Source organism: Danio rerio, chromosome 20 (genome assembly GCF_049306965.1).
Source record: "Danio rerio strain Tuebingen ecotype United States chromosome 20, GRCz12tu, whole genome shotgun sequence".
NCBI classification, from domain to species: domain Eukaryota; kingdom Metazoa; phylum Chordata; class Actinopteri; order Cypriniformes; family Danionidae; genus Danio; species Danio rerio.
In genome coordinates, this window is record NC_133195.1 from 30381370 (window position 1) to 30401016 (window position 19647).

A 19647-nucleotide genomic window follows, 5' to 3' on the forward strand; every position below is an offset into this window, starting at 1 on the left:
GAAAGCTACAGGAAAGTTGGGTCTGGTAGGTGACTTTCATTAACTCATGAATATTCCTTACCACACATACTGTATATGTACTCTGCTGGGTTGCATCATTCAAAAAAATTAGCTAAATATAGCTGGGGAAAAATGTGGTCACTTTATTTTAAGGTACAGTTCTCACAACTAATATGTTAACTAAGACTTTTAGCTCAATAAACTACTAATTTGCTCTTATTAGTAGTTAATAAAGTAATAGTTGGGTTTAGTTATTGGATAGAATTAGAATAAGGTCGTACATAAGTACTAATAAACAGCTAATATCTTATTAATAAGCATGTAGCAACTAGAAAGCCAGTGGAAATTGGAATTTAAAGTGTTACTAAAATATATAAGAAAAACATATATTTCTACAATTACAACAAACCTTTGGCAATTGCTCTAAACCAGTGGTCAGCAAACTTGTTCCTGGAGGGCCAGTGTCCTGGAGATTTTAGCTCCAACACACCTGAACAAGCTAATCAAGGTCTTACTTGGTATACTTGAAACATCCAAGCAGGTGCGTTGAGGCAAGTTGGAGCTAAATCCTGCAGGGACACCGGCCCTCAAGGACTGAGATTGGTGACCCCTGCTCTAAACTATGGCCCAATCCCAATTCTATTATGTACCCCTTCCCCTTTGTGTGTTAAGGGGAAGGGCTTCAAAATTTAGCCCTTAAGAATTGGGACCACACTACAACACTTGCACACGTCATCAGATGTCATTGCAATCTCTTGCTTCATATAAGATCAGACGATTGCCACTGCTGTAGTGATATCAGTTGTGTTATTTATTGTTATTTTTTTTTCTGGAAATCACTGAAGGCATATATTATGTTATCATCACAATCTAATGTGACAATAAGATTGTAATATTGTGCATTTAACACAGTGGCCATATTCATGTATGTAAACACACCAAAAACAACATTAACATTATAGCAGGCACCGTAAAAATCCTATTCCCAGCCACTAGACTTTTCTGACAGGGTTTTCGAGTGTCAATATGTTGTGGGACTGCTGTACAGGATTTATGATTATGGATTATAGATTGCGAAATTTAGTTAGCGTGGTTTTTTGTAAGCATGATGGTAAAACATATATGCGGTTATGAACATATTAAAATATGTGCTTGTTTGTTGTAAATTTGTAATAATGCCAAAAAATACTCATTTGTGGATCTCTTTATCTCCGGGTGTAACTATCTGCCGTTGTGGCTGGTGTATTCTGGGAAATTTTCTTACATCTTGGTTTTGAGTGTGGTCCTGAAAAATCGTCGTTTGAAGGGATATTCACCTCTTCCCCTTAGCCCGACGCCTTCAAGCTAAAGAGAATTGTGACACACCTACCCCTTGACATCTACGCACAAATCGAGGGGTAGGGTTAAGGTGAAGGGCTAAGGGGTAGAATTGGGATTGGGCCTATCTCTTCTTTAGGCTATGCTACATTTAATAAACGTGTCATTGGCCAACTGCAGAGTAACACAAATATATACAATACCAGTATGTACTTGGTACTTGTATTTGGTTTTTATTGAGTCTTATTTTTTTGCCTCTTGCCATCAAACTGGTATAGTTGAAAGTATGTCTTACAAGCACAACAATAATTTGGGTGAAATGATGTATTTTATTCCTTTTAAATAAGCAGGTAGTTTTAGACTGCAGTTTTTCTTAACAAGGCCAAGTTCTATTTTCCAGATCAAATGTTTTGCTCTTATCTTTTTTTTCCATTCAAAGTCAAAAGGCCAAAGGCCCTTTTTTGACGATGTCTGTGAATATTGACTCTTTTTTACTGATTTCAGATGTGTTTTTTTCAGTGAAGTATTTTTAAGAGGTTACTGATTTTAACATCTACACAAATACAAACAGATCCCACCTGCAGGCTCTTGACACATTGCTGAGATAGATTCATGCGGTACTCTTATGTTGTATAGATCACTTATGTTACTTTGTGTTTGATCACTTGTGTTTATAGTCTGTTTATCACGGGGTCTGCTGTAATTGCAGACAGGAGAATTGATATATTTTTAGCTTTTAAGGCTAGAAGCCTTAATACAAATTCATTTAAATACTGTAGTAATGACGGTATAGCACACTCTTTTAGCATATTAATTATAATCTAGAACATTGCTAACATGGTTTTGCCCTATTTACAGTTAAAGTCAGAATTATTAGCCCCCCTCAATTATAAGCCCCTCTATCGGAAAAAAAAATGTAGCTAATAATTATAATATATATATATAATAACATACTGTGAAAATGTCCTTGCTCTGTTAAACATCATTTGGAAAATATTTTGAAAAAAAGAAAAAAAAATTTAAGGGGGCTAAAAATTCTGACTTAAACTGTATATGCTTATTATTTGTTTAAGCTTGTTGTTTGCATGTTTTTGTCATTCTCCTCATTTACATGTTTACAATGTTAAACATGCTAACAATGAACTAGCAATGCTCACTCTAACATTTTAAAACATGTGGTAATAAATGTGAGTAAAGTTTTAACATGTTAACAATACACTAGCATGTTATCAAAAGATAAACCTGCTAGAGGAATGCACAGTTTTGTAAACAACATGCCAAAACAGGAGCTGTGCTAAAACATGTTTGTAACAACATTCTAAATTCTGTTTTAGATTTTGCTACACAGAAAATGTAGCATGGTTTAGCTATGCTAATATGGTCCTTATGTTATGCTTAAGTATAGTACTTTCTTATCAGAACTATCTTAACAGAAAAAGATTGTTTCAAAGCTACGTTTAGGGAATATTTTGTCATCCTCAGAGAGAAATGCATGTGTCAAATGAATGTCCTGGCAGTAATATGCAGATAAACCTGATTAGTTAATGTCATTTACATCAAGCACAAAGAATTTGTTACACATTATTGTGTAGCACAACTGCGTAACACGTTGTAATATGTTGGATAATCACTCAATAAGTATTATTTTAAAATATAAGGATATATTTTGCAATCTTGTGTGTTGAACATCTGCAATCTTCACATTTTTCAACTGTATGTTATTTGTACAGTATGCTGTATGTTATGTTTTCTTCCCAGCTTGACCAGTATAAATGCGGGGAAGCTGTCTCGTGGAGACCTGGGCGACTGCTTCATCCCATGCACTCCTAATGGCTGTATGGAGCTTATCAGCCAGACTGGTGGGTGGAAACCTTCTGACCTTCTACCCATGAGCTCCAGGTCTCGTCAGTCAGGGTTACTGTGTGATTGTCTAAAGGGCATTCATTCTGCAGCACAATGAGTGTCAGTGCATAGGTGTGAAATATTTATATATATATATATATATATATATATATATATATATATATATATATATATATATATATATACATACACACACACACACACACACACACGCACGCACACGCACACACACAGACTGCAATGCAGGCTGATGACTTGGTGGTGAAATGAGCTGTCACCCAAAAGCAAAAGAGAAGAAGGATCCAGAATCTTGTTTTTTCAGCAGCACACAGTATGGATGAGCCAGAAAAGAATGCATCATACAAACATAAATAATGGCGCATGAATTATAGTATCCTTACTTTCTTAGCTATATATTTATCTGATGTTTTTTATGTTGCTTTTTGTTTAAGATTGTTCAGAGATTATTCAAAATGATAATTCCTACAATCTTTACAAATAAAGCTTCTTTACTGGCATCAATGGTTCCATAAAAAATCTTTAACATGCATGGAATCCTTTCATGTTTAAGTGTTTTTTTAAGTGTTAAAGCTAAAATGGTTTTTAAACTAAGAAAATGTCATTTTAAGAACATTATACCAAAAATGGTTCATCAGTGGCAACATTGCCAAAAAAAAGACCTTTTTAATTTTACAATAATTTTAATGCTTTGTAGAGATTAGAAAAACTAATATTTATTGAATTCTTAAGCAACAAAGAAAAACAAATGATAACATTAAATAAAACTGGAATAAACATTTAGAGATTTACATAGCACATTTTATACACAATGGTAATGCAAAGGGCTTTACATTAACAAGAAAAAAAACATAAAATACAAGCATAAGAAATAAAAATGCTAAAACAGGTTTAAAAGGGATAAAAAAAAGACATGAAAAAGAGTCAAATAGTGCGGTCATATATGTTTCATATATTTTTGTTATCTAGGATGAAGTGTTTACATGTTTGGGCTTTGCTACATTTCTAGTTTTTGAACATTTAAAAAAAATGTGTTTTAGTTTCTCACTAAGGCTGAATTTATTTGATAAAATAAATAGTAAATCTAAAATAAATATATAATAAAAACGCTGATATAAAGGACAAAAATAAGAATTTGAAATAGATATTTTCACCAACCATTTTTTTGTAGTACATGTGATGGTTTTTTCATAATAGGGTATATGTTGAAGTATGCTAAAGGACTTTTTATTTGTCAGTAGCCTGGGTTAAGCTCTTCCGGTGAACTGTATGCCATTACAAAATCAGCGCGTTTAAGGTCTGTTTTCTTTAAATATCAGCGATCTCCATTGACTGAGTGATATCCGATATAAAGTGGGTCTCAGATTGTACAAGAAACACTGCATTGAATTACATTTTCCCTATTTCTTGAAAATATGAACATTTAGTTTAACCAAGTATATTCAATGGAGCATCTGCGCTAGTCTGCCGATTCTGACAGCCGCATGCGAGTAAACGGCTTTTTCTCGTTTTACATTTTGTAAGTGGAAAAACTAAATGCTTCATTAGAGAGAAAACAGTTAAACAGACCATCTGCAGCACCAGGATAAAGAATGAGCCTCCTCCATTAGTCCTCTTTACTTTTTCTTCACTTTACTTTTACTCTTTACTTTACTCCTTTACTTTGGTGGATAAGGTGTTTTATGCACAAGACATTCATTAGCCTACATGTTTAATTTTGTTTGTTAAGCGCAAAGATTTATTTCAAAACTGTTTCTAAATTCAGTAATAATTTCCAGCCAACAAATAAATAAACAATAATAATGAAGTGCAACGAAGTTATATTCAAACACGCGTTTTATTCTTATGCCCCGTATGGTGACGCATATATCTCCAAAACCCGACAGGTGGACAAATCTAAACTTTTTTTTATTAAAACAAATATAAATATGCATATAATAATAATATTAACATTATACAAAAGCAAACTGTCATGAATGAACCGAAAAAAGGAGGTAGTGGTTTTTATATTTATGTAGAAAATAATAATTTTTGTAACATTTTAATCCTTCATTTTTCATATGTAAAGATATTTGTATACTTCTGTACATCCTGTGTGTATTGACCTGCATAGGCGCATAACTAACTCGCTCTGCGATGGACATTACACCAGCTTTCATTTGGTCAGCGGTGCAGTCTACTTTAGTTGTGCAATGTGCACAATGGGCATCAACGTTTTTAGACCGGAACACCCAAGATTCCACAAAGTGGCTGGAATGAATTCGCTATTTAAACAACCTGTAGCAAAATGTGAAAATTAGAGTTGCGCTGGTCTGAAAATAGCAACAAATTGCGGCAAACACCTCTTGCAATTTAATCTGCCTCTTTTTGTTGAATCATTAAATCCCTCCTCAATATAAGTCACTTTAAGCTAAATCATCTGCTAAATGACTAAATGTAAATATAATTGCTATATATAGATATATGTACACAAACAAATCACACAGTTGATCATCAATTATATTTTTTCACTGAGCTCATGCGACGCATTCTGCCATCTCTTCAAAGCATGCATATGGTGCTGCTTGGCTTGGTTTGAACAAGGCAACACAATGAAGATGAGATCAGCCTTGGTGTCAGTAGTGCTTCTGTTGGCAGCTCATTATGCTTTGGATCAGAGCAAGTGTGATTCATGTGTGCAGGTGTGAGTGTGATGGGGAAGAATGCTGTCGTGATCGGCCGCAGCAAGATTGTTGGAGCCCCAATGCACGATCTGCTCTTGTGGAGCCACGCAACAGTGACCACCTGCCACTCGAAGACCCCTGACCTCGCCGAACAGGTTGCTTTCATCTGCTTTACACACGCTTAGTTTTATAGGCCATTATATTTCTCAATATTAGCATTTTTTAACCCTTACTGCTGTAACTCAAATTTATGACTAGAATACTATTTTAGTCTTCTTAAACATTTATTGTTTTAAAAGCAAGTGCTTGCTGCAAAAATTTTGGCATAATTTGGTGGTCTGAGACACATTTTTGGAAAATAAAATAAAATAAAATAAATGCAGCTGCTCTGATTTATTGTTGTTTTTACAATAGCAGGGAGTTAATAATGTTTCAAAAATAATGTCTTCATAACATTAATACTTAATCTTAAAGGGATTGTTGACAGTAAAAATTGTGTCCGCATTTACTTATCCTCCACTCAGTTTCAAGCCTATTTGAGTTTCATTTATCTGTTGAACACAGAGGAAGATAAACTGAAGAATACTGACTAAATAAAGCATTGAATTTTTGATAATATTTTTTTGTTCCTAATATGTATGTCAATTGTTTATTTTTTCCAGTATCCTTTAGAATGCCTTGTTTTGTGTCAAACAAAAAAACATTCATAAGGGTTTACAACCACTTCATTGTGAATAAATGATGAAGAGAGTTTCATTTTTGGGTAAACTATCACTTGAAATGGTCAGCTTACTTTAAATTAAACTTTACTTACCATTTTCTCAAGTCATTTGTTGGATTTTTTTTTGTGAAAGACTGTCAGAAATTGCTAAAGAAGGTTGGAAACAGGTTTTGGAAAAGACACTTAAACATCTTTGGAAGATGTGGAGGAAGAATAAATTATGAAGTTTTATTATTTGGGTAAACTACGTATAATATGATGCTTTAACTTTATAAAAAAAGGTTTTCATAGCACTGACTTATTTTTAAATTGTAAATTTGACAGTGTATTGAAATGGATTATATCAGTGTTGCGTTTAATTAATTAAAAAGTAAGTAGTTACTGTTTATACAGTATTTATCTGCATAAAACATAAAGTAAGAGGTTTATTTTCATTTTTAGGTAGTTTAATTAACTTATAATACATTTGCCTTAAATACTGTATATTTAGTTCAGTTAAACTATTTTGCTCAGTATTTGTTCTATTTTTCAACTAAAGAAGGTTACATATATCAAGGTGATTTTACATGCTTAAACATTGGGCACAGTGGTTAGCACTGTCGCATCAAAGCAAGAAGGTCGCTGGTTCGAGCCTCTGCTGGGTCAGTTGGCATTTCTGTGTGGAGTTTAGATGTTTTCCCCATGCTCTGGTTTCCCCCAGAAACATGTAGCATAGGTGAATTGCGTAATCTTAATTGTCCAAAGTATGTGTGTGAATGAATGGGTATGGGTGTTTCCCAGTGTTGGGTGGCAGCTGGAAGGGCATTCACTGCGTAAAACTGTGGCTCTCCTTAAAACTCATTTCGCTGTGGCGACTCATTAATAAAGATACTAAGCCGAAAAGAGTATGAATTCATGAATGATAATAATATTACAAATATAGTAATATTGCTTTGATTCATGAATTTAATTCTTTTTAATATATATATTTTTAAATAATGCTAAAAGACCCAGAATTTCCAGAATTAAAAGTTTTTTATTTATGTTGTTGACATTTATAGAGATTTTATTGAGTCAAGTAATTAAATTACTTATTGAGTTATTAAATAACTATTCACACAAAGTAATCAGAAAAGTAACATAAATACAATTTTAATTATGTAATTATTCAATAATAATTCATACATTTTTTTTTAAATAACTTACCAAGCACTGGTTATAGCTTACTATTGACATTTTATTGTTGCATAAGAACAAATTTAGCAGGAACTCTATGAATTCAAGGTTCTTGCACATGAAATTTTGTAAACACTGTTTGCTGGTGACTGCTTATATTTGTATAACAGCCTAAAGCATGGGGCTTAAACTCAATTCCAGGAGAGCCACAGCTCTGCACAGTTTTGCTCCAACCCTAATATAACACAGCTGATTTAACTAATCAGAGGCTGCGTCCGAACACGCCTACTACTCAGTAGGTACTGCATTTGAATTTAAACATACTACTCGGCCGTTAGAAAAGTACATTCTATATAGTATGAATGTGAAAAGTATGAAGGAAATTCGGACGTACTATGTCCGTCATTTTGTCATGATCACGTGACCTAACTGCGTCAATTGCGTTGCTTTACTCCCATTCATGAATTCTCTCATGGGGCATCATGATATAGCATAGCTTGCATGGGATACGCACTTCAAAATCTCACCGGAAGTAGTAAGTCATTCGGTTACTTTTCGCATACTGATTTTCAAATTTTATGAATTCAGAAATACTACTCGGCTCACATACTGATTTTAACGTGCTATATAGTATGGAAGTATGTGGTTTCAGACGCAGCTTGAGTGTTCAAGACTTTTAGACACTTAAGCAGGTGTGACTTGGAGCTAAACTGTGCAGAGCTGCGAGCCTTCAGGAATTGAGTTTGAGACCACTGGCCTAAAGAATATGTCTCTTAGATTAAACGGCTGAATTCTTAACGAATCCTTTTAGTTTCCAGAGTATCAGAGTTTTTCGGTCAACAGGCTTTCACCGGAAATCTGTCAGCCTTGATTAAAAATATCTTCTTTTGTGTTATAAAGATAAACACATTCCTTATGGGTTTGAATGTCAGAAATGTTATTAATCTTCAATTCAAAGTTACTTACCATTTCTTTTTAGTCCTTTGTGATTCTTTTTAGCCATTTTAGTACAAATATTTATCTATCAATATATATATATTTACTTACTGCTGTAGTTATTACATCAAAGAAGAGCTCTTAAAGAGTAAAAAGATTAATCTAATGTTTGCTTTATGGATTTTGAGTGCAGACCTTGAACTGGCGTGCGGTTTTGGTGTGATGGCTGAAGTAGATGCATCAATGACTCTCGGTGTCTTGTTTTTTTTCTTTAGGTGGGCAAAGCAGATATTTTGGTTGTGGGTGCTGGCAGAGCAGAGATGGTGAAGGGCGAGTGGGTGAAGGAGGGGGCCGTGGTCATTGACTGCGGCATCAATCATATACCAGGTCTCTCTGCTCATATGAATCAGTAATGGAATATTGAATAGAAGCTGTTTTTGGCTCACATGTTTACCTTTGACTTCCACACACAGATGAGAGTAAAGCTAGCGGGAAGCGGGTGGTGGGTGATGTGCATTACCCCTCAGCTAAACAGCGAGCTGGATTCATTACCCCAGTGCCTGGTGGAGTCGGACCCATGACTGTGGCTATGCTGATGAAGGTATGGTATTAGGCTAAAATTACTTACCTGTTCATAACCATTTTGGTTAATGTGGGCAGCAGTTTTGCAGACTATAAATACTACATACAAGTGAATGCAGTAAAATGTGAGCCTGCTTTGTATTTTTTTAAACAATTGCAATGATTGGACCGTATCTTTTTTTTTTTTTTTTTTAAAGAAATGACTTCCCTAGCTGAGAAATATAACTTTGTAGAAGTTTGTGTGTTTAATACAGGAAAATGGCAGTCACTTTGAGCTTACTATCATGCTCACTAGCTGAAATGAGAGTAAAGTTTGAACAGTTTTCTATTCTCAGTATAAAACAATTAATTAATCGCTGTCACAAATCAAAGTTTATATTGGTTAATGTTGATACTGACTAGATATGCTTTATTAAATTGCTGCCCAATAGCAAAAAATCTCAGTAATCATTTTTTTGGCTCCTGTTATTTTGTGATATCTAAGTAAATTACAAATAAAGAACTAAAACAATTATTTTTGAAGTAATTTTAAGTTTTAGTGTATATTTTTAAATAAAAGAATAATTTCAATGTCTGATTAAAAGTTGAGGCAATTATATTTTTACCAAGTATTTCTATTAAAAATAAAAGCTCTTTTTATGAACCTACATAATTAATCCAGAATCCAGACAAAAAAGTTTCCACATCATGGTTTTCACAAAAAAAAAAAAAAAAGAGCAGCAAACTGTTTATTCCCCGCAGGCACAGGACGTCAGCATGATGTCAGATTGAAGTTGTGCCCCAATGGTGTGGGATGTTGCATTTTAATTGGAAATGAAAATCGAGTTGACGTCACCACTTTGACGTCTATCCGATGTTGGATTTTGGTTGTTATGCCTGATAAATATATGTCAGTATTCGACTTCATTATGACATTTAAGATAATGCCTCAATGTTGGATGTTGGTCGATTTCCAACATAACCTGAAATCAACAAAATATCAATGTCATTTCACGTCATTATTGGACGTCAAAATAACTTTGTCCTCAGACATTGGCGACCTAAATCTAACCTAATATTAACACCTTATGACGTTGTGTCTGCTGTGTTTACAGCATGTTTCAGCACATTAAAAAAGATCCCCAAATGATCATATGACCCTGAAAACTGAAATAATAGATGCTTAAGAGCATAATATTTTACACACTTCAAACTTTTCTGGTGGTATACAATATCAAAATGCACATTCATTACATTTTTAAAGTAAGATTAGGATCAAGTTGACCAAAAACGCCAGCAAATCGTCACACCGCAAACACATTAAAAATTTTCTCACTACACAGCAGAAATGTTTCAAGGAGACCCTAAAATGTGATGGGCCTGGCTGTTTAGGTTAGGAATATTTAGGCTAATAAATACTAGACATGGGAACTGGGATATTAAAATAAACAAAAAAAAAACTCACATTTCAAAGATCACCTACAACTTCACTGAGCAATAGTCACGGCACATTGGCATCTGGATGTTTTTGGGTCACCTTGAAACATATCCTGTATGTTCTGTTCTTTTTGTGGTGTGAGAAAATGCTGTGCGTTTTTGTAAATTGTTTGCATTGTGGGAAAATGCAGCACATTTTTTTTATTGTTGTGAGGATTTGCAGCACATGTGCTGTCAAACTGATGAAGATCTTTTCTCAGTTTTTTGTAATAGCATGTGTTTTCTTAAATTGCTGCATGTTAAGCTCTCTTGGCCACTGTAAAACTGCAAGAACTACTTTCGCAATATTAGATTAAAAGATCAGAAAATAACGACACAAGAGCTGCCTAAAAGTCCCTCAAATTCATCAGAAAAGTACTCCAAAGTGGATGAACGAGACATAATAAAACACTGTTAAGGGTCAGGTGTAGAAAGGAATGTTTCTCTTAAACTTATAATCCACGTTTTATGCTTTCTAAATACTAAGCTTATATTGTACAAGCACTAAGCATCTTTTTTAAATAAACGCTTCTGTTTTTCTTGTTTGGATTTGGACCAGAATACAGTTGAAAGTGCGAAGAGGTTTCTGCAAACACACACTCCTGGCAAGTGGAACTTAGTGTACACAAAGAAGAGACCCCATGAGCCTCAGCCCAGGTACTGCCTCGGCTTGCTTGTTAATATAAAAAAATATTTCAAGTTATCATGTTATTTACCGTGACATTTCTGCAGCTCATGCTAATCCTCGCTCTGCTTTTTTCATTTCTTCAGCGATGCTGCAATCTCCTCTTCATGTGAAAGCAAACCAGTAGTTCAGCTCGCCAGAGAATTGGGATTGTTTTCTGATGAAGTAGAGTCATACGGCAGGAGCAGGGCTAAGATCCGACTGGATGCTTTGAAGCGCATGGAAAAACAGCCGAATGGGAAATATGTGGTTGTCACCGGGTAGGATGCATCTTGAAATATAATTATGAACTTTAGCACAAACCTGTAATAGTAACTATCCACAAGCACCATCTTATTAAACTTCATTAGGCCTAAGTACAGTAATTGGTGCCAAATGATCAATGGTATAATTAATGGTCAGAATATAATATTTATTATGTATGTATGTATGCATATGAATAAATTTAATGAATAATACACACAGTACACACAAATATTATGTAAATACAAACTTTTATTTTGGATTAAATTATACATATTTGTTTATTTGCTTTCAAAGTCAATCTGTTCTGTGTCACCAGAGTTACTTCTTCTCCACTGGGTGAGGGAAAGCGCACCACTGCTCTCGGACTGGCTCAAGCTTTAGGGGCTCACCTGAATACCAACGCTTTCGCTTGTGTTCAAAAGTCCTCACTGGAAACCTGTTTTGGTGCTAGAGGTGAGAAACAAATAGTTTTTTCAAGTTCCAAAGTTTAGAAAGTATATTTTGATTCCCAGTTTCACCATTTAAAAGTTATTACACTTTTGTGAAGTATAGTTCTCACATGACAGGCCAAGAATTATGTACCAAGTCGTAATTAAATACAGTTAATAAAACATACTATAAAATATGAAAAAGCCTTACAAAGTAGAATAAAATTGAAAATGTTTTTGTCATATATAAGTTATGAAAAGTTAAATTTGATCAAGATAAAAAGTCAAATAAGATTAAATTAAGGTCAAACAGTAATAATTATGACCAAAAAATATTGAGATAAAAGGCCAAAACTGCTATAAAATTACGATATAAGATGTAAAATCAAGTTGTTTTCATCTGACAATATGTGATAGAAATCAAAGAAATTAATTTATACAAATCTCAATTACAACATAAAATGTTAAATTAGGAGATCAAAAGCCATAATTGAGATAAAAAGGCAACTGCAATTGTGACAAAAAGTTGTAATTGAGAAATTTTTCTTTATAATTCATATTATAATAATAATTATTATCATCAAAATTATGTGGTAAAAATACATATTTGACAAATGAGAGTAAACATGAAACTGAGCAAAGTCATAAATAAGAGATAAAAAGACATTGTTGACATACAAAATTGATTGATGTTCTATTGTCAGTTGTTTGAAACATTTAGAAGTTCATTTCTCATTTTTTTTTCTCAAATTTCTCAAAAAAAATCTTTTTTTAACTCTAAACTGAAATAAAACATCTTACATGAGTTTGCTTATTGATTTATTTGAGGTCCTGTTTGCTTTTTGTCCACAGGGCCTGCTGTTGGAGGAGGATACTCTCAAATTATCCCACTGGAGGAGGTAAGTTTAAGTCTTCCTTGTAGCAAAGATTTGAAAGTATCAAATTAAAAATGAATATCATCCAACACACTGATCCCAGGTCAGCCTTCAGCCTTCAGGCCAGAATGAGCTCGTCTCTGCTGCCGGTAGACTGGTGATGGACACTGTTAAAGCATATGCTCACTATGAGACCAAACTCTCGGAAAAGGTCAGGCTTGTGTTTGATATGTGGGTGTTTCTATAATTGGAGATACAGTTGGAACAAAAAAAATGTTTCAGTTGCAGAAATTCTTTGCAATAAGTTACTGACAACAGATTTAACAATTCCCTTCTTGCCAAAGACAGGTTATGTCTTTTTTTTACGTTTAATAAAAACTCTCGTTTTGCTGTCAGCTATGGTACACACTGTCAGTTTTGTTACTCTTGTATGGAGACCAGGAACGTGATGGTGGGGATTAAAAATGGGTTGGAGAAAAAAAAAACAGAGTTATAGAAAAATATATATTTTGTTACCACAAACACTTCCTGTTCACTTCATACATGTCAACTAGAGATGTGCGGTTGGCGGTTATAGCCGCGGATCGGGCGGATGACGTTACGAAAAAATAATATTTTAATTAAATTCCGGCGGGTGGCGGGCGGTTGTACTGTTTTTATAGGCATAGCTGGCGCACCAACGAAAAAGCCTAGGACTGACTTCACAGAATGGGAGGAGGAATCGGATACACTAATTCTGGATGAAGTACAGAAGTATTCCTCTACAAACTTCCGTATAGACGGATCAGCAGAGGAAAATCTACTTCCTTTTGGGAGAAATAAGGCCAGTCATTCCCACGACTACAGCACCTTTCCAAGAGAATCCTATGCATTTCAGGAACAAGTGCTGCGAGCGAGCGCTCCTTCAGCGCAGCAGGGCGCATTATAGTGGCTATGCAGGCGCTCCCGTCTGAATCCTGACACTGTAGATGCTATTTCATTCCTGCATTGTGCCAAGAAAAAAATCAAACTAGACCTAAGGTCAGGCATATTAAACCAATTAGCCTATGTTATTTAGGCTATATAATATAAACTTTTGAGTTCGGTCAGCTGATAATTTTACGTTCATATAGGTTTAGCCTATTCTATTCTAGACATGTTGGCCTCGCTTTTACGTTCCGAGGCTAAGGTTATTTTGCCAGAATTTCTTTGTCGTAACTGGCGTAGTATTTCGTTATGCTTCAAGTTTGAGGGGAATGGGGATAATCCTAAATCCATGGGTTATTGGGGCACTTGTCATACATGCACTTAGCCTGGTCAGACTTTATGTTCGCTCAAAGAGAGATGGCATATCTATTTTTCTAATTTAATTTCTAATTGTGGGGGTGACTGAGCCTACAAGGCTTAGGCACGATATGACGTTTTTATTAAAAAAATTTTCAACTGTTTGCCAAAGCATGCGACTATAGCCTATGCCTACATTTAGATATTTATGTTAATATTTTTTTACTGCCTGTTGTTTCTTTTGGCATATAAAATAGGTATTGTCTGATAGAGATATCAATAAAGGTTCATCTTGTCGCAGAACTGGTTTTGTTTCCGATTTATACAAGCTCAATAACATCCACAGCAAAAAATAAAAAATAAATAAATAAAAAAATAGTCGAAAAACTGTGCCCATTAATTAGATGTGCAAGGCCATCAGGTAGCTACGTTTTTGAGGTTGCTTTGGACAACTACAAATGTAAACATTATTAGGCTATAATGTAAATGACTTATTATTCTATCTATTTACTAAAAAATAAAGTGAAATAGGCATTTAGTAGTAGACTAAATAGCAGCATGTTGAAATGATGTGTCAATGCGTTTTCTATTAGGCTACAATAAGAAAAGTTGTACAGTACAGTGCGTTTAATTTAGGCTATTTATTTACTTTTGTCCCTGTGCGCCGATTGGAGACGGAGTTCACTGCTGATATTCTGAGAGCTCGGGTGCTTCTCATTTCTTATTTGTGCATCCTCGTTTCCTTTCCTTGCTTTCTTTCCTTGTGTTTCCACCCCACCGGGATACGAGGGAAGGACACGTCCTCGTATCTTTAGCGTCACTTCAAAGCGTCGTCAATTAATGACTTGCACGTTTGGATTAACTGCATATCTACATTAAAGTCATTCTCTATTCTATAATGATCAATAAAGAAACATTCATTTAATAATAAAAAGGAATAAGCCATTCAAATAAAGAGCCCAATCAGCAGATGGCGGGCGGGTGCGGTTTTAAAAATTGGTCAAAAATGTTACTGCGGATGGATGGCAGACGGATGATGAATTTTGTCATGCGGTTGCGGATGAAATAATAGCCCATCCGCGCATCTCTAATGTCAACCCTCCCATTTTTCCCACCAGTCTTCCATATTTTAGCATTCTATCCTGCTATCATCCTATTAAGTATTTTCATCATATTTCTCATATATTTTTCATCCTGAAAGCACGCAGTAATTATTATAAAAATGTCTGCATTCACTATCTTTCTATTAAAGCTGTGCGCCGATTATCACCTTCATTTGCAACCTCTGAATCAGTGAATGCATGTATAAGCACTGACTGACAGATGCACTCCAATGATAAACTGATCCCAGATCAGCTTCTGTAAACGCCATTTAAAGTGTCACCTCTGTTATCAAACAAGTGAAGCGCAGCAAATTAATGTCTTGATTTGTTTTGTTTGATAAAAGAGGTGACACTTTAAGAATGCACAGATCAATAATCAAAGCATTTGATTACTTTAACAATTTGTGCTCTTTTAAGAGAAAATGAGTTGTGTTTTTAAAATCAAGCACGCAGGACAGACATGTTTACATGTTATTAAGTGTAATTGTCTGTTTAAACATGAACCAGAATCCCAAAGTGTCCTGCACTTTGGCTAATACACTGGCTAATCCAGCACTAATTGTGATGAAAGGAGTTTTATCATATCTATTGATAATACACAATGCATTTGAAAAGTCAAAAGGCAATGCTATTATCACTATATTTATCAGTTTTCTTCCGAGTAGTCCTGAATCCTGATTTTCAGCTACTCAAGATACTTTTTAAAAATGTGAAATGTGTCATGAAAAAAGCTGAAATAATAATCACTTTAGACCCCAAACGTGCAATTATAGAATCACCCGTGTGTGTGTGTGTGTGTGTGTGTATACCTGTGTATTTGTATTTGGTATTATCTCACATGCTTGTGTCTGGCAGGCTTTGTTTGATTTGTTGGTTCCTCTCAGAGAGGGTCAAAGGTGCGTCTCCTTGGCTCAGCTTAATCGACTGAAGGTAAGTCGCAGAAAACATAAGTCTACAGTAAAATACAAAGCTACGTTCAGACGACATGGTCACAGTGTCCTTTATGACCTGTAGAAACTGGCCATTGAGAAATCTGACCCCTTGACTCTCACAGAGAGAGAGATAAGACGTTTTATCCGATTGGACATTGACACAGACTCTGCAACGGTATGTTTCAGTCTCACAATGTCGGTTTGCCTCTACATTTAACATAAGGACTTATGTTTGTATGTACAAATGCATTTGTGTATGAACTCACCAAGTAATCCCAGACCATTATGTTGTTTGGCAATAAATAAAATACTGTTTTTAATCAAATAAATGCAGTTCTTATCTTTACAAAAAATGACTCATCTTTTAAAAACATTACAAAATCTAACCAATGTTATTGACTGTTGCCAGATTGGACGGTTTTAGTTTTGATTGTGCGGGTAAAAAAATGGCATTGGCGGGTTGACAAAATTTGGGCAGTTTTGAAACGTAAATGTTGCAGTATATGCAACTTATTCAACAAAACAGAACTGTGTGCTCCTGTTTTATTTAGTTAGTAGTGAGTGCATAGAGCAAATCACATGGGTCCACCCGCAAGAGGAGGTGAAGAAAAGTTGCATCAAAATCTGACTCCCGGACAAAACTGACTCCCCTTTGCGTGCACGAGCATCACACAGAGCCTGCAGTTAAACTCACCACGGTTTATCATAACACTTTTATCAACCTTTTTTTCAGCAATTGCTGAAAAGCGTTGTCTGATTGACAAGCTGCACAAACAAATTTAAAACGCCAAATAGAACCGCCATTTTAAAACATACCCTAATCTAGACAATATTCAGTGCAGTGTGTGGGTGAGAGGGGGGCAGTGTTTTGATGTGATCCGGTTATGTGGTTCTGTGAATGCTGGTGTTGGTTGCCATATGGTTAAACATAATGACAGTTAAAGTAACTAGGTTATTTCGATTTAAATTAATTTAAGTTAAATTAAATATTAATCTAATATTTTGGGCATTTTTGTGAGTTTGGGTGGTTTTTGGACAGCTTTTGGGCTGGAAAAGTCAGCTATATCTGGGAACACTGGTTATTGAATACTGATCAAAATATTGAGGAATAATCTAGAATTTTCAATAAGGTTTAAGGCACATCTCTTAAAATTAATGACATGGACCCCTGATACATATGGGACTAATCCGAAGAAAAATGGATGAATGAAAGAATTATGACATGAGGTAAAAAAAAAAAATAGACAAAAAGTAATTGACATTGTTATAGTCTACAGTGATTGCTGGGTTCCACACAAACGATTTGTGTTGGGACAACATGAAGGAATTAAATTAACTTATTAGTTATTACAAATTTAAGTGGACTGAACATCAAACAATTAAGTTGTCTCAAATAACTTAAAGAGTTGTGTTGTTAAAGCCAATTTTAAATAAGCTGTTTGAACAAACAACAACTGTCTTTTTTTAGATGTATGCATCACATGAGGTAAAATGTTTTTTTTTTTTTTTTTTTTTAAACATTTACAAAAAATAATTGTCAATATTGATCTCAATTATTTCTTTTTTGGCTTAGTCCCTTTATTTATCAGGGGTCGCCATAGCAGAATGAACCACTAACTTATCCAGCATATGTTTTACACAGCGAATGCCTTTTCAGCTGCAACCGAGTACTGGTAAAATATTGATCTCATTTAAAGTAAAAATTAAGATTGAAAATGCATCTATGACAAAAAGTCAAAGTCAGATCAGTTGAAATCATGAAATAAAAACAAATCTTAAATAATGACATTAATAAAACACACACAAATACATACACAGTTTATTTTACAACATATAGCACATTCTTTTCAAAAAGATTTAGAATGTAAAACGTTGAGTATTTGTTGATCTTACGTGTGCATCTGCTCTGTACAGGATTCATTCTCCTTGGAAAATGAGATGATGGCTGTCCTGTCACTCAGCAGCAGTGAGGAGGAGATGCAGCACAGACTGGCCAACATCATAGTAGCCACAAACAAATCTGGAGATCCTATCACTACCGAGGATTTAGTCAGTATGTGTTCACATGTTTAAGTGGATCCTTAAATGCGTGTGATCTAATATACGCATTATTTTATTATACAGAATGTCAGTGGTCCTTTGGCTATGTTATTGAAAGAAGCCCTGAAACCTGTCTTGATGCAAACTGTCGAGGTGAGATTTAAACAATGCAAAGTGTCGCATGACCTCTGAAAAGGTCATTGTCGTTATTCAGAATAAATATTTTAGAGTTGCTGTATGCAGAATGATTTTTATTTATTTATTTTGGCTCTGTCAGATTGTGTCTCAGCACGTCTCAGTCTCTCTCTCTCTCTCTCTCTCTAGGGTACACCTGTGTTTCTTCACACCAGCCCATTAGTCAATGTTGCCCAAGGCGGTCCTTCCATTCTGGCAGACAAAATGGCTTTAAAAATTGTTGGATCAGAGGGATTTGTAGGTAAAGAAGAATTTCATTTAGTAGTAATTGTATATTGTATTACTTAAATATCATGCATTCATATTAGTAAAAATGCAGCACAAATGCTCCATTTAAATGTTTGAGGTTAATAAGTTTTAAGGACAAAGAAATAATCAATTCACAGTGAAGACATGTAGAAGGTGATATATATATATATATATATATATATATATATATATATATATATATATATATATATATATATATATACATATTTTTTTCTTTTTTTTACACAAAAAAAATGATCTGAGCTTAAAAACATTTTTATTTTATTTTATTTTAAATAATAGTTCAATATATTACTGTTTTTAAAATAATTATTTAATATTTTATAACAGCTATTTTACTTTTGATCAAATGAATGCATACTAGCATATGAGAGTTTTTTTTTCAGAGGCACTGAAAAATATTACTAACTTCAAACTTACATTAAAATATAAAAAATATGGTCAGATTTCTGTAATATCAACAACAAAAATATAATCTGGTTCTATCTGTATTTCAGTCACAGAGTCGGGTCATGGAGCTGATGTTGGCTTGGAGAAGTTTTTCAACATTAAATGCCTCTACTCAGGTCTTCAGCCAGATGTGCTAGTGATGGTGGCAACCATTCGTACATTGAAGATGCAAGGTGGAGCACCTCCTGTGAGTAACACAACACACATTCATAATGGATTGGTTAGCCATTTAAAACTATTAGACATCAACACATCCATTGTGTTCATTAAAATATCTGTTTTGTGCTTCAGACTGCAATTATATTCTTTCTGTTCATAGATCCAAGCAGGTTTGCCCCTTCCAAAAGAGTACTTACAAGAGGTAATACACTTTTACTACTGACAACATTGTGATAGATAGATAGATAGATAGATAGATAGATAGATAGATAGATAGATAGATAGATAGAT

General features: G+C 34.4%; 1 protein-coding gene across 6 annotated transcripts in view; it reads left to right on the plus strand.

Annotated features, from left to right (window-relative positions):
* mthfd1a (methylenetetrahydrofolate dehydrogenase (NADP+ dependent) 1a, methenyltetrahydrofolate cyclohydrolase, formyltetrahydrofolate synthetase) overlaps positions 1 to 19647 on the plus strand; it is a 36069-nt gene that overhangs the window by 5948 nt on the left and 10474 nt on the right. For 4 of the 6 annotated variants that reach the window (XR_012395800.1, XM_690886.10, XM_073933344.1 and 1 more), the window contains 16 exons: positions 3076 to 3176; positions 5880 to 6016; positions 8949 to 9060; positions 9147 to 9274; positions 11270 to 11367; positions 11482 to 11655; positions 11958 to 12094; positions 12922 to 12968; positions 13048 to 13155; positions 16166 to 16240; positions 16325 to 16417; positions 18157 to 18291; positions 18367 to 18435; positions 18607 to 18718; positions 19245 to 19384; positions 19517 to 19558. Coding sequence is in view for 3 of the 6 variants with exons in the window: in XM_690886.10 (XP_695978.4) it covers positions 3076 to 3176; positions 5880 to 6016; positions 8949 to 9060; positions 9147 to 9274; positions 11270 to 11367; positions 11482 to 11655; positions 11958 to 12094; positions 12922 to 12968; positions 13048 to 13155; positions 16166 to 16240; positions 16325 to 16417; positions 18157 to 18291; positions 18367 to 18435; positions 18607 to 18718; positions 19245 to 19384; positions 19517 to 19558 (1708 nt within the window). In the remaining 3 variants the exon portion in view is untranslated. Of the gene's footprint in view, positions 1 to 3075; positions 3177 to 5879; positions 6017 to 8948; positions 9061 to 9146; positions 9275 to 11269; positions 11368 to 11481; positions 11656 to 11957; positions 12095 to 12921; positions 12969 to 13047; positions 13156 to 16165; positions 16241 to 16324; positions 16418 to 18156; positions 18296 to 18366; positions 18436 to 18606; positions 18719 to 19244; positions 19385 to 19516; positions 19559 to 19647 lie in introns of all 6 variants that reach the window. The other 2 variants (XR_012395801.1, XR_012395802.1) reach the window with 1 other exon arrangement.